Consider the following 17,200-nt stretch of genomic DNA (forward strand, 5'->3'; position numbering starts at 1 on the left):
ACTGGAATGTTTTTCATGTTTTCAGGTATGGTAACTTTGATTCAGTAACGTCATTGTTTGTCCATGGTACTCTTGGTTTCAGGTTCAGTTAGCGGGGTTTGTTACCGTGGCAGCAGCAGCAGCAGCGGTGGTGCACCGGCATCAAACAGACACAGTGTAGGACCAATATGGGCCCCGGCAGCCAACCGCAGCTCCTATGAGAACCTGAAGGGGGCGCCTGCTCCACCAAGGCGCAGTGATAGCTATGCCGTTATCAGGAGCCACGAGAGACCAAACTCCTGGTCCAGTCTGGAGCACGCCAGATCACTACGGTAACCAGGTTCCATGAAGTTAGAGTGAACATTGATTCTCATTCAGTGCTTCACAAATTTATTTGAGCGACACCCAATGTATGGTTTATGACACAGCAACCCTAAATTAACCGTATTGGTCATTTTAATGGTTAATCCAGCAGCATGAGAAGGCTCTTTAATGAAAATGTTGTTTTTAATGTTAAAATACAGTTATTGTTCTTAATAATGCATGTTCAAATGTATTGCTTTAGCAAATAAAAAAAAATCACATTTTTTGATTAAAATGTCAAATTACAGTTACTTACTTGCATTCCTGAACAGAAAAAAATAGTTTTAGTGGCTTAGTGGTGTGCTTGATTAATTTCTGACTTCTCAGAGAAATCCAGTGTCATCATCTTTTATTTCAGTATAATAATTTACTATATTGCACAATATTTCTATTTAATACAATATTGTATCAAGCCATGTGGCTTACTGGATAGAATAAGTCCATTTCACTTTCACTTTTTTTTTCCTTTGAACTTGGGGCACCAAGTTATTGAGAAGTGTTTTTCTTTGAAGCTTTGCCAAGTAAGAATTTAATTATTTTGATTTTACAATGCTTTACAATAACTTGCAGTTTGCAGTGGGAAAAGATGAACTAAACATGTGTCACAATATGATATGTTATGTTATGACACAACATTATAAAATCCAACTTGCCACACTACAGTACTGTGTTCATACATTGTGATTACAATGTGATATCATATGCTACGTAATGGTAACATGGTGTGCTTTGTTATGATACAATAATGTGTAATGCAATGTGATATAATTTATCTAAATCTAGAATAATCTAAAATAACTGACATGGAGTGATACAACGCAATATGATACCATGCTTTATGATATTCAGTACAACATATTAAAATATACAACTCTACAATTCAACATGCTGTACCCAAGAACCATCTGCTTTTTATATAGCACATCCTGGTACAACACAATAGATTGGTGCTGCACTATAAGCTGCAGTATGAGTCAATATAATGCAGAGTGTTATTATGTAATACTGTATAATACAGACAGTGTGCAGAATGGCGCCATGTGTTTGTAAAGCAGCCATATCCGATGCAGTAGTGTACTTTAGTTGTGAAATATTTTCTACTTGTGTAAATTGGTAAGTCACTTAAACTATTTTATCTAATCAAAAGTTTTTCAATCTCTCTTAGTTCTCTGCAGAAAGGCTCCTGGCATCACTCCAGTGGTAACGTTGCCTTAGGTAATGACTGCATTTACGTGCTCCGAGAATTAAACATGTAGACACAGGTTCAAACAAAGACAATGATATATGACATGACTTTTTAGTAGCTTTATACTGTATAGATGAGAAAACTGACTAACTCTGACTGTTGATTCAGCTAAAGGCTCGTATGGTGCTGAGGGTCAGCTCCACACGGTGATGGAGAAGAGTCCAGAGAGCAGCCCCACCACAAGGCCCCGTCAGGGTGGAGGCTTTCCTCAACCCCCGTCCCCTACCGGGCCTTCCTCTGGATCTGCAGGCCCCACGCCACAGGCCAGCCGGTTTATCCTTCCTACCAGCATTTACCCTGTTCCCCAGCCTGAGCCACACTATGCACAGATGCCCAACTCCCCCAGCCCAGGCCCCTGTGGAGTCTACCCAGCCTTGGCCAAGGAGAGCAACCGGCAAACGCAACATGAAGGAGCAACAGAGGGGCAGAGAGATGGAAGGATGTCAGCCACAGAAAATGGATACCAAACTAACACTTCATCCTACCCCCACAGCTCTTACCCAACAGACAGGTGATGGTTTGTTTAGGCTTCTGTGTTTCTTTTTCTTTCTATTTAGCTAACATCTAAAAAATGTTAGCAAAACTGTTCTTGCTTCTCAGAGAAATAACCCCCTCTTTTAATCGTTTTGTTTTTCCCAATACATCCACAACAGTCATGTTTTGCCAAAGTCATAGACATCATGCATTTCTTTCTGGTAGTTTTGAAGCAACATTAGCATTTATTGCATTAAGTCAGAAGTAACCATATTTAGCTCGAGGCGGGGGCCTTAATGTTCAGCTTGGTTATCAAACTGCATCCATCATGATCCAGCTCAGTGGATGCAGTAGTGGAGGTGCACTCTACAGCACCCACGCCCCTAACTTTAAACCTTACTGAAATCCAAACAGGTGGCCCTTCTGTACAGGAATGAAGGGGGAAATTAGCTGATCTTTGTACCAGGCTATGAACATCTAATTTGGACCTTTTTGTGAGTCTTTTGGAGCCAGATTTTGGTGCTCAGAAGAACTGCAGTTTTTGGATAGAACCAGCATTAAAATGCTTTTGGTGGTAATTCAGTCTCATGCTTTTGATAGGCATCAACAGGAAGAGTCCAGCTTTGGACCCTACAACCCACGCATCAAAACTATTGGAGGGGGAACAGAGAGCGAGACAGTGGTCCAAAGAGCCCAGAATCATCAGAGCATCCAAGAGCAGAAACAGGATTTCCATATTCCCCAAAATTACTCAGCCCCTGAAGTCAGGCGCGCATCATCACAGGAGAGGAGCGACCCCTACGCAGCTGTCCAGTCCTTGGGAGACCAAAACAGGTACAGTTAGAGTGGGTGGGGTCTGCGAAAGTTCATGATTGTTCAAGAGATCAGAGTCTGATTTCAAATCAATGGCCGCTTCACGCCTGTGATGTCTTTTGATCTCTTTTCAGATCAGTAGACCAGTCCAGCATTCATTCAGAGCCTGTAGCATCTTCCAGGCTCACCCTTGGACAGGTTCCACCCAACCACTCACCTGGTCAGGCCCAGCCTCAGGCTCCACCCTCTTCTGCCTCACACCATTCTCCCCAGCACCTCAGCGACTCATCCGCTCTGCACTACCAGAACTGGGACCACGGAGAGCAGGACAAAGACAAAGAGCACCCACTGACCCGCCTGGAGCTCGCCCTTGCCGAGGTCCAGCGGTGCGGCAGCCCTGAAAGCAATGCCCCCCAAGGGCCCGCTCGCAGCCTCTCTGTTTTGGAGAAAGTCAGTCGCTTCGAACGTCAACAACGCAACGGAAAGCAGCGCAGTCACAGCACCTCACACAACAAGGCCCATCTACGGGTAACTGCAAACAAGATTAAAATATTTCTTCTGATGATCTCAGAAGTGAAAAGGCTTCCTTATGCTTAGCTTCTTTCAATACTTTATGCTTCCTTATTCAGAATCAGATCACAGACAAAGGCCGCAGCGCTCCTTGTGGAACAGAGGACCTCAGAAACATGCTGGAGAGAAGCACCAAGGGCATCAAAGTCCAAAGGACTCCGAGCTACAGAGGAGGCAGCAGTGAGCATATGAAACACAGGTAGAGTAATTCTGAAAATACAGATGAGTATATAACTAACTACTGGTCTAAAAAGTGTTGGTTAAATTTCCGTGTGATGTTCAGAACTCCAACAGATACAGTTTCAGCCCTGCAGAGGAGTCGCAGCAGCTTCCATCTAGATGGATCCAAGGAGGAGGACAGCAGCAAGAACTTACCCTGGAGACAGGAAATCCAAGAGATCATGGCCCCAATGCAGGACACATCCACAAACAGGTCCTTTAACAAGTCATCACAATGGCACATCCAACATCCAACAGCTCAGTGTGATGATCCTGATCCAAGAAATGTCTCTCCAAACAGATCTTACAGGGACTCCTTGAAAGACGCCCAGTCTAAAGTCCTACGATCCACCTCCTTCAGACGGAGGGACCTCACCTCATCGGGCAGTGCCCAGCCTGCTCCAGCTCCTCCTTCTGTCTCCTCCCCTGGCAGCCAGCAGCCTCCACCCGTCCCTCCCAAATACCACTCACTGGAGAAAAAAGGCCCCACGACCATGCCAAAGCCACGGGGCATTGTCATCACGCCACAGTCACAACCTCTGGTCACTTCCGCTCACACACCCAAGGAGAGGCACGTTGTTACTCCCGATGTTCGAGGCTCTAGCCCACCACCCCTCCCCAGCGTCCCACCCGTTGGACAGCCTCCTTCACGGCGGATTTGTGGCCGCAAGCGTTTGACGGCAGACCAGAAGAAGCGCTCATACTCAGAACCAGAGAACATGAATGAGGTTGGGATTTCTGACCCAGAGACCATGTCCTTATTCCGGCGTGGAGGAGGTAAGATTTCCAATTTTTAAAAGCAAACTCCTTTTGCCCTTGTGTGGTAAACAAATTATTCAAATGATTCCAGTTTAGTTACTTTGCTGGAAATGCTGAAATCCATTTTTTTCTTTCTCTTCCAGAAACCAGTGTGGCAGACCGTCGGAAGGTGTTTGAACCTGCTGCAGGTTCTGTTGGGAGTGGAGTTTCTCAGAATGCCATATCAAGGCCCGACCTGCGACAAGTGCAGCAAGAAGCTCTCGCTAAGTACATAGAGAGGAAGAGAGGCGTGAGGAAAGATGAGGGAGGACAGAGGAGCATCTCGAGGCCTCGCAGTGCTTATTTTCAGCCTGAAAATGTTAACCATGCAGGTGGGTGCAGGTGCCTGGTAAAGTATCCAGGCAGAAAGGTGGAGCAGTGAGGTTTGATACATGGATAAATGAAAGGTTTAAGTGAGAGGTATAAGGCAAATCACTTTTCCTCCTTTCCTTTGTCTTCAGCCTCCTCCTGTTACTCAGACTCCCTCAGCCTCTCCTCCGCTTCCAGCCTGCTCTCCCTCCAAGACCCATGTCCAGCTTCTCCTCAGGGGGAGAAGCACCCCAACTCAACTCTTCTTCCTGACCTGCGGAGCCACCAGTCTAACTTCTTCTACCCAGGCAGGGTCACCACACCGAGGCGACCAGCTCACCCACCATCAAGGTATGCAAGAACAGGCCCCAGCTGAATCTAATTCTCTTAGTAGCATTGTTTAGGACACTTTGGTGGCTCCCGATTTTATAAAACGTTAAATCTTCTCCTGCTTTCTTCTCTTAGCACTCCTTCTGGCTCAACTCTTGATCAGATCTACCAGGATCTTGTTCCTGAAGCAGAGCTCAGGAGACACAGCCAGTCATCCATCAGAGAGCCGAGCCTGGGCCGTGAACAGCAAGTTGCAGAGCCTCAAGTCAACCGGGGACTGTCTAAGCAGCTCAATGTTGCTCTGCAGAAGGCTGGGTCAGTTCACAAAACAGGGAAGTCAGCCTCAGCTGAGAATCTCCTGGAGCGATCCGAGGACACGCGAGCCCCCCCTCAGCACTTTCGCTCTCGTTCATCCCCCATCATGGAGAGACTAAATGAGGTAACGCTCTGCTCCGCTGCGGTGCTCACAGCGGTTATTGTCGTGAATGTAGAGGCAAGAAATCATTCTTTCAGGCAGACAAGGAAAAAGCAGCCAATCTCGTGCCAGCACACCAGCTTCTAGTTCAGATAGCCTTCTACTCATCCATTTGCCAAATCTCACATAGGAAGCTGCAGTGCATCTACAAGCCACCTCCACCCTACCTCCTCCTCTTCATGAGCTATCTGTCGTATCTGCTTCCTGCTCGGTTCTGTATGGGAGGTCTTCCTTTCCTTTCTTTATGCCTTCCCTGTTTATTTATATGGTGGTCCTTAATTAACTATAATGAACATATAATAAATAAAATTACAGTAATAAGTATATCTTAAAAAATTATCATTTTAGAGATTGATTGTCATTTCTGTAATAGGAAGGATCTTGCAGTTATATGCTAATAACATTGGGACTTTAGAAATAACAAATAACACAGCATCTCACCTTTTCCAGCTTTTTCCCATCACTCTGTCGATCATGCCGACCATCAAGCGTCAGGTTAAAAAGATCAGAAGATGCACATCAAGCGCCCTGCATGCAGCCACCAGCTGTGACATCACAATAAAACAAAGTTTTATTTTCAAACTTCAAGATTCAAAAGGCAGCAGCTGCCAACTTAACCCATTGTGAGATAGTGATTTGAAAATGTAGTGTAAGGATAATTAAACTGTAAGTGAAGTGTTGAAGGTCCATATGTCAAACATTATATTAATCCAATATGTCAAAATAGAAATAATAATATTTCCCAAACAGGAGTGAAACTGTCTGTTATTTTGGTTACATAACTATTAGGAAACAGAGAAACAAAGCCATTTTTACTTAGAATTGTTTAAGTCAATGTTTGCAGATGATACAAATAATATAGCTATAATCAGCGTCTGTCCTAGAGAGGTTTTTGTGTTCCAGCGACTCAGAGAGCACGCTATAATCCAAATATAAAAAAGGGTTTGGGAAAACAAGCAGCTCAGCCTTTGCCAACAGAGACTTCAGCGTCATGTGACCCAGCCCGGTGCTGCAGAAGCCAATGAAACAGGAGTGCATTACTTTGTAATGTAAACTGAGTATTTCTGCAGCTTACTTTTAGATTGTCACAGTGAAAGATAAGATAATTCACGCCGCGATAATAAAACACTGCAGTGTTTTGGTGTCTGATAAACCTTCATGAGTCTGTCACTTCGTTCCCTTCCTCCACTTTGGCCTAAAGAGGCATTCATGGACCTGTTTGTATTTCCACTTATTTGATCACATTTGCACCAGAGTCACACAGGAAATAGCCCAAATCCTCAGGGTTTCCTGTGAGGTGCCAGTGAGCCGGGATGGTGACTGGGCGCTGTCTGATGCAGATGATAAGAAACACAAACACACACACACGTGCTTACATGCATCTTAAAGGAATGCTGTAACGGATAAATTCATCCTTTATCTCCTTCAGTAATCAGACCTGCCCGTGTCACATAAACATCATTACAGCTCAGTCCAAGTTGAGGGTTTGAGTTAAATTTACCTCTTTTTTTCCAGAAATCTTTTAATGACAGCCAAAGGCTGGATCTGAAATGTAACATCTTCTAATTACTGAAGCTAGAGGCTAAAATGCAACCTAACCCTAAATCCTGCCTTTAAGTGGTGGATGTTAAGGGGTTAAATTTAAGAACTTTATGTTCCCGGATCGTTGCCGAAACATGCCAAAGGAGAGTTTACAGGTCAAAGTCGGCTTGCTGGAGAGACATCAGTGCATGTGGTCTTAATGTGTGATAAGGTCTGTGGTCAGACTTGTGATCGCTGATGGCGCTGTCTGGGTTTTTCAAACAGCTCAGAGACACAGGAACAGGAGTATTTAGTGTTTCTTGCTAGTCTTGATTTATAAAGCCCAAGAGCTCAAAGAATGGCGTTAAACATGAGAGAAACCCCTTGATTCAGATAAGGATAATTCTACTGTACACACACTGTGATTTATAAGAACAGAATGATTTCATTAAAGTAAATAAAGTGATTACACATTACACCTGGTTACTGCGACTGCAGTAATCAGTTTTGTAACTAAACCATGGCAGACTCAATGACATTTCCATGCTTTTCAGAATTCTTTATTACTACACACACGTTTGCTGTTCACAGCAGCTTCCAGCCACCAGCCGAACACACATCACCAACAACAACACCGGACAGGACTCTTTCTGCCAGTGATGCGTGATTGCAGATGCCGCTCGGGTGCCTCCGCCTCTCCTGCAGTGGCACCGCAGACCATGCCACAAGTTTATTATTATTATTATTATTATTATTATTCAGCAACCAGATCAAGGCAGAACCCTTTAATTTATCATCTCCATCTGCATCTAAACCTGGATAATCATAGAAAGAAATTGCAGAAAGCATCTTCTGGAATTTTAATGTCTTAAGTTCCACCAGGTCACCAGGGGCCTGCTTTAAGGTTAGGTTTTACCCACATAGAAACTAGAAAATTTCATTTTTGCTTTTTTGCTTTTGCATTCTCTGTTTTCAAATATTTCCATTTGGGTGACCCTAAAAGTGGAAAAATCTATAATATATAAAAGGTTATTTTGACATTAAGGTGCCAGTGACTCCTTGGATATCAAGAAGTAAAACTGACTTCTTGTACTTGACCTTAATGTGCCAAGGGTTTTTAGAGGTTATAAGCTTTGATTTGGCTAAACATACATACATTAATATGTATGAAACTACAAGAAATTGATTATTCCACTTTCTCTCTTTGTGTTTCAGGACTTCCTTCCAGACGATGTCCGGATGTTTGGCGTCTTCATCTCGGAACATGAACGCTGTGCTCTGGCTGCCGACAGGTACGCCGCGTTTCTATGACCACCATGTCTGGGTTTCACCTGGTGGGTTCTTCTGGTCCTTCATTACTATCTTCCTGTCATATGACCATCAAGGATCCATAACTTTATTTACAAGTACAGCACCATGCAAGTGATTTCTTGGTCCTCATACAGCCCAGTGTGAGCTCAAGTGGGTCAGACAATCAGTAAAACAAAAGCATAATAACCTAACTTTGCTTGTAAATGAGTAAAAAGAATTCTGCTAAGACAAGAATTCTGCTATTTGAAGTGTCTGAAAGTTTAATCAGTCTTCATCGATGCATAATCAACAAAAGTTAAGATCCTGAACGTCTCTCTGCAGAGCCTTTTCTCTGGCGATTCGTTCAGTTTAGTAGATAAGGTTTAAAATGTGACTAAGGACTGAGGGATCGTGGGAATTCAGGTTCATTGCTGAATGCGGTATTTTAGCTCTCTTCCATAAAAGGCTGTGGACTCTCAGACTGTGCTTGCTTTAGGCTCTTTGCTATTTTAAAATCATCTTGTGCCCAGCTGTTGGCATCACGGAGAGAAGGACACATTTAGGGGGAGAAAGAAGGAAAGGAGGACTGGATATAAAGGATATAAGGGATTGGGGGTGATGGAGGCACAGGGGCAACAGCTAAAGGAGACACAGAGCTAAAGGAGAAGGTGAAAGGAGATATGGGTGAAAGGAGGAACAGATGACATGCAAGAGTTGAAAAGGATGAATACGGAAGGTGGTGGTAAGAAGGAAAGAAGAGGAGCAACTGAGAACCAGTAAAAGTTTAAAAAAAAAGAGGAAGGAGGGTGTAAGAAGGTTTTACAGCTTTACTTCTTCTGTTCTTTAGAAATGAAACTCCAGGCAGCTTTCTGAAAAGCTTTTAGAGAAAAAGAAGGGAGTATCTGTTATATGAAATGAGAACAGGCAAGGGGAGGTATAGTATTTAAAGTTGAGAGGAGGGAAGAAAGGGTATAAAGTTACAAAATGAGGCAGAAGATTGGCCTTCTCGGAGTTCAGGGTGGAGAAAGAAAGAGAAGAAGGAGTTAAATAAGGGAGGAATGAGGAGTTTTTAAGAAGCAGGAAAAACTCCCTGGCACTGAGAGGGAAAAATAAACAGAATACCAACTCTTGTCTGCAGGGATTTATTAGTTACAGACATTTAAATATGTTTGCCCTTAAAATGTGAAGGTGAAAAGTCAATCTGAGGAATTCTGAGTGTGTGTTTACACAGATCAGTCTGGTGTCTGGATATAACCAGGAACACGAGGGCAGAAATCCAGATAACTGAGCACAAACAGCTGATAAGATCAAAAGTAGTTTAGATCACAGTTAGGACACTGGATGTTAGGAACAACTAAAGGTCAATAGCACTTTATTTAAACCTGAAAACAACACTTTGCATATATTTTATATTACTTTATGGATTGACAGCCAGTAACATCTCCTAAAGCAGCAGTACTAGTTTCCATCCATTTGTCTTGTGGTTATCTGGGGTCACAGTTCCAGCCAGCTAAGCGAGTTATTTCAGGTCAACTCGAGGCATTTTTAGGCCAGTGTGATCTATAGTCTCTCCAGCATGTTCTCAGTCTAAGCCAGGACTCTCCTACCAGTTAAAAGTGCCTGGAAAACCTCCAATTGAAGACGCCCAAGAGGCATCCTGATCACATACCCACATACATGCTTTAAGAAAACATGAAACACACACAAGTCAATACTCTGACCAGCTGCCAGAAACAATGTTGCAGCTATAAACCACTGCAGACCGAGAAGAATTTTCTCTAATGGTCTTCAGTCGACCTGGAACTTTAATTAAAGTCGATTACTTTATGTCTGCAAGAAGTTTTGTCAAATTAAAAAACCCACTAATGCAAATTCCGTGAATCCAACATCAGTGAGTTTGGCATCCAGTTTTCATAATAATCTATGGTTTACTCTCTGGGGAATAGGAATGACATAAAATGATAAAATAATAATTAAATCATGAGATCATCCATGCAATGCTTTTCTACCACTTACCTGTGTCTGGGTCGCAGAGTCTGCCTCTGCGACCCAGACTTCTGCAGTCAGAGTTACTTAGACCTCCCTCTCCTGACCCACCTCCTCCAGTTCAACACCAAGGCATTCCCCACCCAGGCAAGAAACATAGTCTCTCACGTTTGCCTCGCTCTTCTGTAGGGTCCTCCATCCCATGTAGGAGGAGTCAAGAAAGCATTGTAGTGAGATGCTGAACCACATCACCAATTCCTTTTGATGTGAAGTAGAAGCATCTTTAGTTGGAATCCCTCCCAAATGACTGCGCTTCTCTTCCTATCTAACAGTGGTCCGAAACACCCTTCAGATGAAACTCATTTCTGCCTTCTGTATCCGCGCTCAACATCCGCAGGTTCCAATATATACACGAAAAGCAAATATATTATCCTGAGGCCACTGAACCGGAAGCTCCGGGCTATACCTAGAAATTCTTTCTATAATGAACGGAATCGATGACGGTCAGTTGACCTACTAGAGCTGAACGCTAACCAGGAGCCACTTATTGTCAGATAATAAGATATCCCATTGCTGTCCAAATTTTAAACCAACAAAATGTGCTTAGTTGTAGATATATTTTCAGTACCACTGTTTTCCTCACTTTCTTTATTCTTTTCTTCATGTTTTCCTTTAAGACCTGCAAACGTCCATGTACCAGAAGGCTTCATCTCTCCATCCCAGAACAGCATGAACACCTCTCAGCCCATAGGACCCTCTACAGGTGAGTGAAATTTAAAAAAAAAACAACATTAAAAAGTGTGAAATTTGCAGCCTTTTTAATTATTATTCAATTATGACACACTCCAGGATTCACTGAATTTAACTCACTAGCCTCCTTGTTTTTAAATCCCAGGCTTCTCCCAAACACCGGTCATTCGTAAGGAACGGCAGAGGAACAGCGAGCGCCAGCGTGCCCAAAGCACCTCCACCTTGGCAGCCTCTGTTGGCCTGCCCTACCCATTGTCAACACCCAGGACTCAGGAAAGAGGCAGCGATGAGTGGCAATCAAGCGAGAGGTTGAGCCAGGCCAATCTGGATGGCATCACTTTCCCTGGCATCCAGCAAGTGAGCGTAGGCAGTGGTGAAGAAAGTAACATTTCTGGTGTTGAACGTGAAAAACAGAGTAGACACAGTTTGAGTGACGCCACCCTGTTACAGGACACCGCAAAGCACACTTACAGAGGCAGAGCCTCCAGTTTAGAGATAAGAGGCGGACTTTCTGAAGAAAATGTAAAACCAGTTTCCCCAGTGACACCAACCTCACCTAAAAGGAAGGGTAGCGGAAGCAGCACATCCTCTCCTCTGCCGTTCTCCCATCCGACTGTCCACCTGTCCTCACTGCGAATCTCAGAGACCAGCCTCTTTGGCTCCGTCAGCCAACAGCAACCTCCCAAAACTTCCACAGGCACACCACTGGAGGACTATGATGAGGTCTTCCTCCAAAATCCTGCACCACCTCCTTCTCCACCTTTTTCTCCTCCAATCAGGGAGACAAACATCACTGAGGATTTCCCTCCTCCACCTCCTCCTGTGGAGCTGGAGCTGGAGGCTAAGGAGGAGACAGTGGGAAGGTTTGTTTTACAATATCTGTGTGTTTTATTTGAAATGTCATTACTGTTGTTTTGATTTTTAAAAATTATTTTCTTCTTCCGTTAATTTTCCCATTTCTCCAACTTTAGTTCCACTTCGGAGTTCTCCACCATTTCCACAAGAAAGTCTTCCCCCCAGTTTTTACCAGTCAGCTCTTCTTCTGTGCCCAGTCAACTTCCTTCAATGCAACCCTCCACCATCACTCCAACCACCACATCTGCCACCACAGAGGACAACCTAAGCCTTGAGTACCAGCCGCTGCCCAAAAGGGAGAAGACATCTGAAGAGCTGAGAGTGGAGGCTCTGGCTCAGCAGTTGGTGAGTGTCTGAAGTCAATTTGTATCTTGCTGGAGAGTCTCGGGACTTTGTGTGTGGAGGAATCATCAGATATTTGGGGCTTAGCAGACAGAGAACAGGGGAAATCTACTTCAAGAGTTCCCATTTTTTAATAGGGATGAGATTTCAAGTAAATATACAATTGGACATTTACTAGGAACTGTTTGACTTTTCTTCAAAGATACCAACCTAGCCTCCCAAATGACATGGAATAGTTTTGGCAGGCTTGTGATGTGGTAGCTTTACCTGATAAAAAGGGTTTTACAAATGTAAAAAGTTGCATAACTTAATAGCATCAGTGACAACCTCAAACCTAACCCTAGGCAAGCGGAATATGACTCTGTTTTTAAATTGTTCTACAATGGCAATCACAAGACAAAGAAAATAATCTTTCTAACCAACACACACACAAGTCCTCTTCACTTTTCTCTAAAGGGTTAGAGTGGGGATGTCCAACTCATTTCACATTATGGCCCACATAGAGTGCACTTTGATCTTAAGTGGGCCAGAGCAGTTTAACTCCCCTTTTTGTCAGTGTAAAGAAATTTAACTACACTTTTAATCTCTGAGATTTTTTATATAAGAAACACAAGTGCAAAAAATTCAACAATACATCTAAGTTTGTCTTTGTCAGAAAATGTTTCTCTTCAGTGTAAAAAGGTACAGCCAGTATTTATTCCTGGGTCTGGAGTTCACTGCACTGTTTATGGTCTTCAACTGCAACTCCTTTCCCCTCTTTTCCAGTGCAATGCTATGACTGATTTTGAACTACAAGAAATTGTTTAATTTTGACTACCTTTCTTTTTGTGCTTAGTTTTTATTCTTTTCTTTTTTCCAGGTGTTGCAGGACCCCTCTCTAGCGCCCCTCTTGGACACGTGGGGAGGTAAATCCACTATAGAGCTATTGGAGGAGATCTTTCCAAACAGCAAACTGATTGGGAAATCACAATGGACCCACAGAGGCAGCAGCCAAGAGGATGACAGGTAAGCAAACCCTTTTATTTCTGGCTGCATTTTCTAATTTGTTCTTTTGGGGAGTGAGTTTGTACAGAATCAGGGTTGAGGGCGGTCGCGCCCTAAAGCAAAGCCTGCTTTATCATCTATTTGACTCTAAATTGGACCCAAGTGTACAAAAAGAAAACCAAACTCTATTAAATTAGACTTGAAACTACCTATCAAGGCCATAAACTCATCAGGAAAGTGTTTACTGAGGTCATAGATCAAAGGAGAAGGAGGCTCAATTTCTAAGAGATGTCTATATAATCTGACAGGCAGAGTAGCTGCCCCCTGCTGGTCATCTAAAAGAATGCAGGTTTAAGGCACTTTCCAGACACAACAGCTGCCTCCCTCTTTGATACAAAAGTCACACTTCTCAGCTAACATGACTCAAGACTCGTCCTTGAGGTCATTCAACTGAGTTTTATCATAAACCAACAATGGATTTCTTATTTCTGAATATTGAGAGGGTCCCACATATGTAAGCTTTTGTTGCATTAGCTGGTTTGACAAAACCTAAAAATCTGATTCATAATGGATCTCACAATGTTGCTTGTTCTCTTTATTTATTTTATTTACTCAGGCTTTCTACTTCAGGATCTGTGCACATCTGCATAATGACAGCACACTCTAAGTGCTTTGAGTTTTTATAATGTCTTTAATAACCATGTCTTTGATTGGTCACATGCTGTCAAATCATCTATTCACGTGAATGGGCTCCTAGCTAGATTAAGAAAGACTGGGTTGGCATATAAAGTTGATAATCAACTTCATGTGACCACTTAGCCCAATATCGGTGTATGTTAAGCCAATTATGAAAATGGGTATGTAGAACTTGCTTCATAGTACAGCGCGCTGGTGTAACCTTTCTAGTTTGTTTATTGTGTCGGCGGATTCACTCAGAATCATTCCCACTCTGATACATCCACTTACACAGAACAAACAAAGGCTTACAATCAAAGATAGTTGGTTCCAAACAGTTGGATAATTACAAGACTGGAGTGCACTAAACAGTCTGGTGATGCTGTTTAAAGTGCTTTATGTAAGGCAAAACTAAAGGCCTCCACAATGACTCTGTTTATTTAGCCTCAAGAGCAAAATTGCACAGAGTGACTTTTATGGGACTGAAGCACGACACGAACATTTTTGGGGGTAATGGACTTCCTGTAAACCAGCATTTATCACCCTTGCTGTGTATGCTGACAGCCTCCTTCCTCTTATCTGCTGCTGTCAAAGCAAAGGAGGAACATTGGGAGCCTCAGCTGTCCCTGCAAGTCACAGCCTGTGATGTCAGTGACATCTCAAGTGTGTTTTGGTTCGCTGGCGAACGCGTTGTTCACAGAAAGAATGAGAAGACAAACAGCCGTTATTGTAGAGGTTGTGCTTTTGAACCTCTTTGATTTTCTCTGCTGCCACACTCCTTGTGAAGTACTCTTAGGGGTCATGAGTGAACCCGGCATCGAATTTATTTCGATTTCTCGAGGTCTTTAACCCTGCTCGAGTGGATGAGGTAACCTGCGGGTTCAAAATCAGCTTCCTTTGCTGACTGAGTGTCAAAGTCAGACAGGTGAGACCAGACAAACCTGATTAAGAGCAGCACAGTTTGGACAGCGTTGTCAACCTACATGAGAATTTCTTAAACATCATTACCTGAATGGGATGGTATGTATAGGGGCTAAAAATATATATTTTTAAAAAGGACAGTGAGTTAAGTGCAAGGTTTAAAAGGGATTTCACAACTAAGAAAACCAAGCAGCTGTTTTTTTTTATACTTTTAGTGGACTTGAAAGGACGCCCAAAAAAACTCAAAATGAGTTGTATAGTGGTGTGCTATGACTTACAAATCGATAGTCACCCACTTACCCCCAACCACTTGGGGCAGGGCTGCCCCTCCCTAGCCTGATTTCATCAGAGGAAAAGGAACTTCTTCATTCCTGCTGTCTGGAATCTGGCATTTCCATATTGGTGCAGTTTTACCAAACTGAGGGACTGCATGTGCCTTTTAATGTTATTTAATAACCAGGATGGTCATACAGGTAGAAAAATGAACCTAATGCATGTGACTTTTTAAACTCTGTGAAACAAAGAGTGTGTTCATCGCTATTTACATTTAGAAAGTTCAGAAATCTGCAATATGAAAATACACTTTGACACAGTGCAAAAAATGTACCTAAAATGTGTCTTAATACTGGATTATTATTACTAATGAGTTCACCCAGAGGATGAACTGCTAGAGCTGATGAAGGTGGGGTTTCTTTTGCCTGTTTTATAAACTCTTGCATCTCTCTGATCCAAAAGAGCTCTTCATATTTTATCTGATTATATTGTTTTAATGGAAAGGCCACAAGTAGGAATAAAACAACTTTTTTACATTTTCCATCTAATCAGCCCTTCAGGCTTATTCCTGCAGCAACACTGACACCTAGTGGTACTGTGTTGCTGGCATAACAGACTGTATCTGGTCAGTAAAATAGCTTTTTCTTTAATGTGAGCCTCCACTTCATCAGCCTGGTTTTTAAATCGACCTTGAAAAAGTGTTTCTGTTCTTTCAAATGCTTTAAAATGGATAAAATACAGGGCTGTCACATCAAAAATATCTGTTTTTAAATAGTATTGTCATCTTTGTAGGACCCAGGCTGGCATCTGCGATCCTGCTCAGAGCACGGCGGCAGATCAAAAGAAGGAGCCCAATCTGGATGAAGAAGAGAAGGATCTCAACACCAGGAAGGTAAAATAAAAAATAAAAATAATAATTTCTCGTTAAAATGTGAATAATTAACAGTGTTAAGATATAATGTAGGTGCACAAACCAATAAATCTGTAAATGAGTCTTATTTTTAAATATTTGCCTAAAATCCCAGCAGCAGAAGGTAAAACTGCCAACTGTTTTCACATTTCTCCTGCTGTCCACCAGGTGGAGCTGTGTGAAGCTCTTAGGAGCAGCGTGGTGGCTCTGAAGCGGGAGAAAGAGGCGCTGTGTGAGGAGCAGAAGCATCACAAGGCGCTGGGGGATAGCATCGACACAATGGTGCAGGACCACCTCAAAACCAACGAGAAGGACAAGTACAGCGTGTTCATCGGTATGACATCAGAGTGATGCTGTGACAAAAAGCAGAAATATGTCATTTTCATTACACTTCCACAGCAGATAGGCTTTAAGGGACCCCAAGTTTCAGACGTAAGTATTTCTATCTTTAGTGGAAAGAGGCTTAATGACCTTGGAGAATAAATAAACAAATATAAAAAAAATATAATAGGACCTAAAATCGAGCCTTGTGGAACACCGCAGGTAATATGAGCTGCAGACAAGGAAATAGGTTCTTTCTAAAAGGTAAGAAAAATGTCTTTGACCTGTTTGTTGTTTGCAGGTGATCTGGAGAGGATCGTGAACTTGCTGCTGTCTCTGTGCAGCCGGCTGTCGAGGATTGACAGATCTCTGCTCGCTCTGCAGAGAGACGGGCTGTCGCCAGAAGAAGCGGCTGAAGAGAGGGTGAGACATGCAGAGTCCACCTGCCTGCATCACACCTGCAGTTCTGTGATTCAGGCAGTAAAACAAATGGGACAGTAACTAAATTCAATTCATTTTAGGTTTAGTTTTGCCCTTCATACGGTGACAGTTTTCCTCCATATACCTTTAATGTCTTTGGCACATTGACACTTCAGTGTCTGAAGTGTCTTTATACTAAGTGCCTGATATCCAGATCAAGGTTCTTGGGGGTCAAACCATCTCAGACTGAGTTATGTGATTTATTAGAAGTATATGTAGGCATGTGTGAAAAGAATAATAGAGAATTAGATTTGGGGAAATAAATATGGATAAATTCCAGAAGAGGTGAAATGACTAAAATAAAACAGAAAATTAA

At 42.8% G+C, this 17,200-nt stretch overlaps 1 protein-coding gene across 3 annotated transcripts in view; it reads left to right on the forward strand.

Annotated features, from left to right (window-relative positions):
- Nucleotides 1-17,200, forward strand: part of shroom3 (shroom family member 3) — an 82,828-nt gene that overhangs the window by 59,539 nt on the left and 6,089 nt on the right. For all 3 annotated transcript variants that reach the window (XM_085413385.1, XM_085413386.1, XM_085413387.1), the window contains 19 exons: nucleotides 83-311; nucleotides 1,508-1,557; nucleotides 1,697-2,099; nucleotides 2,663-2,896; nucleotides 3,010-3,403; nucleotides 3,505-3,644; nucleotides 3,729-3,878; nucleotides 3,966-4,441; nucleotides 4,567-4,794; nucleotides 4,924-5,122; nucleotides 5,237-5,540; nucleotides 8,313-8,389; nucleotides 11,051-11,136; nucleotides 11,269-11,986; nucleotides 12,095-12,323; nucleotides 13,180-13,325; nucleotides 15,966-16,065; nucleotides 16,252-16,417; nucleotides 16,706-16,827. In XM_085413385.1, the coding sequence (XP_085269511.1) occupies nucleotides 83-311; nucleotides 1,508-1,557; nucleotides 1,697-2,099; nucleotides 2,663-2,896; nucleotides 3,010-3,403; nucleotides 3,505-3,644; nucleotides 3,729-3,878; nucleotides 3,966-4,441; nucleotides 4,567-4,794; nucleotides 4,924-5,122; nucleotides 5,237-5,540; nucleotides 8,313-8,389; nucleotides 11,051-11,136; nucleotides 11,269-11,986; nucleotides 12,095-12,323; nucleotides 13,180-13,325; nucleotides 15,966-16,065; nucleotides 16,252-16,417; nucleotides 16,706-16,827 (4,451 nt within the window). The remainder of the gene's footprint in view (nucleotides 1-82; nucleotides 312-1,507; nucleotides 1,558-1,696; nucleotides 2,100-2,662; nucleotides 2,897-3,009; nucleotides 3,404-3,504; nucleotides 3,645-3,728; nucleotides 3,879-3,965; nucleotides 4,442-4,566; nucleotides 4,795-4,923; nucleotides 5,123-5,236; nucleotides 5,541-8,312; nucleotides 8,390-11,050; nucleotides 11,137-11,268; nucleotides 11,987-12,094; nucleotides 12,324-13,179; nucleotides 13,326-15,965; nucleotides 16,066-16,251; nucleotides 16,418-16,705; nucleotides 16,828-17,200) is intronic.

This window comes from Rhamphochromis longiceps, linkage group LG7, assembly GCF_057381845.1.
Source record: "Rhamphochromis longiceps isolate RC_006_pf linkage group LG7, R_longiceps_female_GT1.1, whole genome shotgun sequence".
Taxonomy (NCBI): domain Eukaryota; kingdom Metazoa; phylum Chordata; class Actinopteri; order Cichliformes; family Cichlidae; genus Rhamphochromis; species Rhamphochromis longiceps.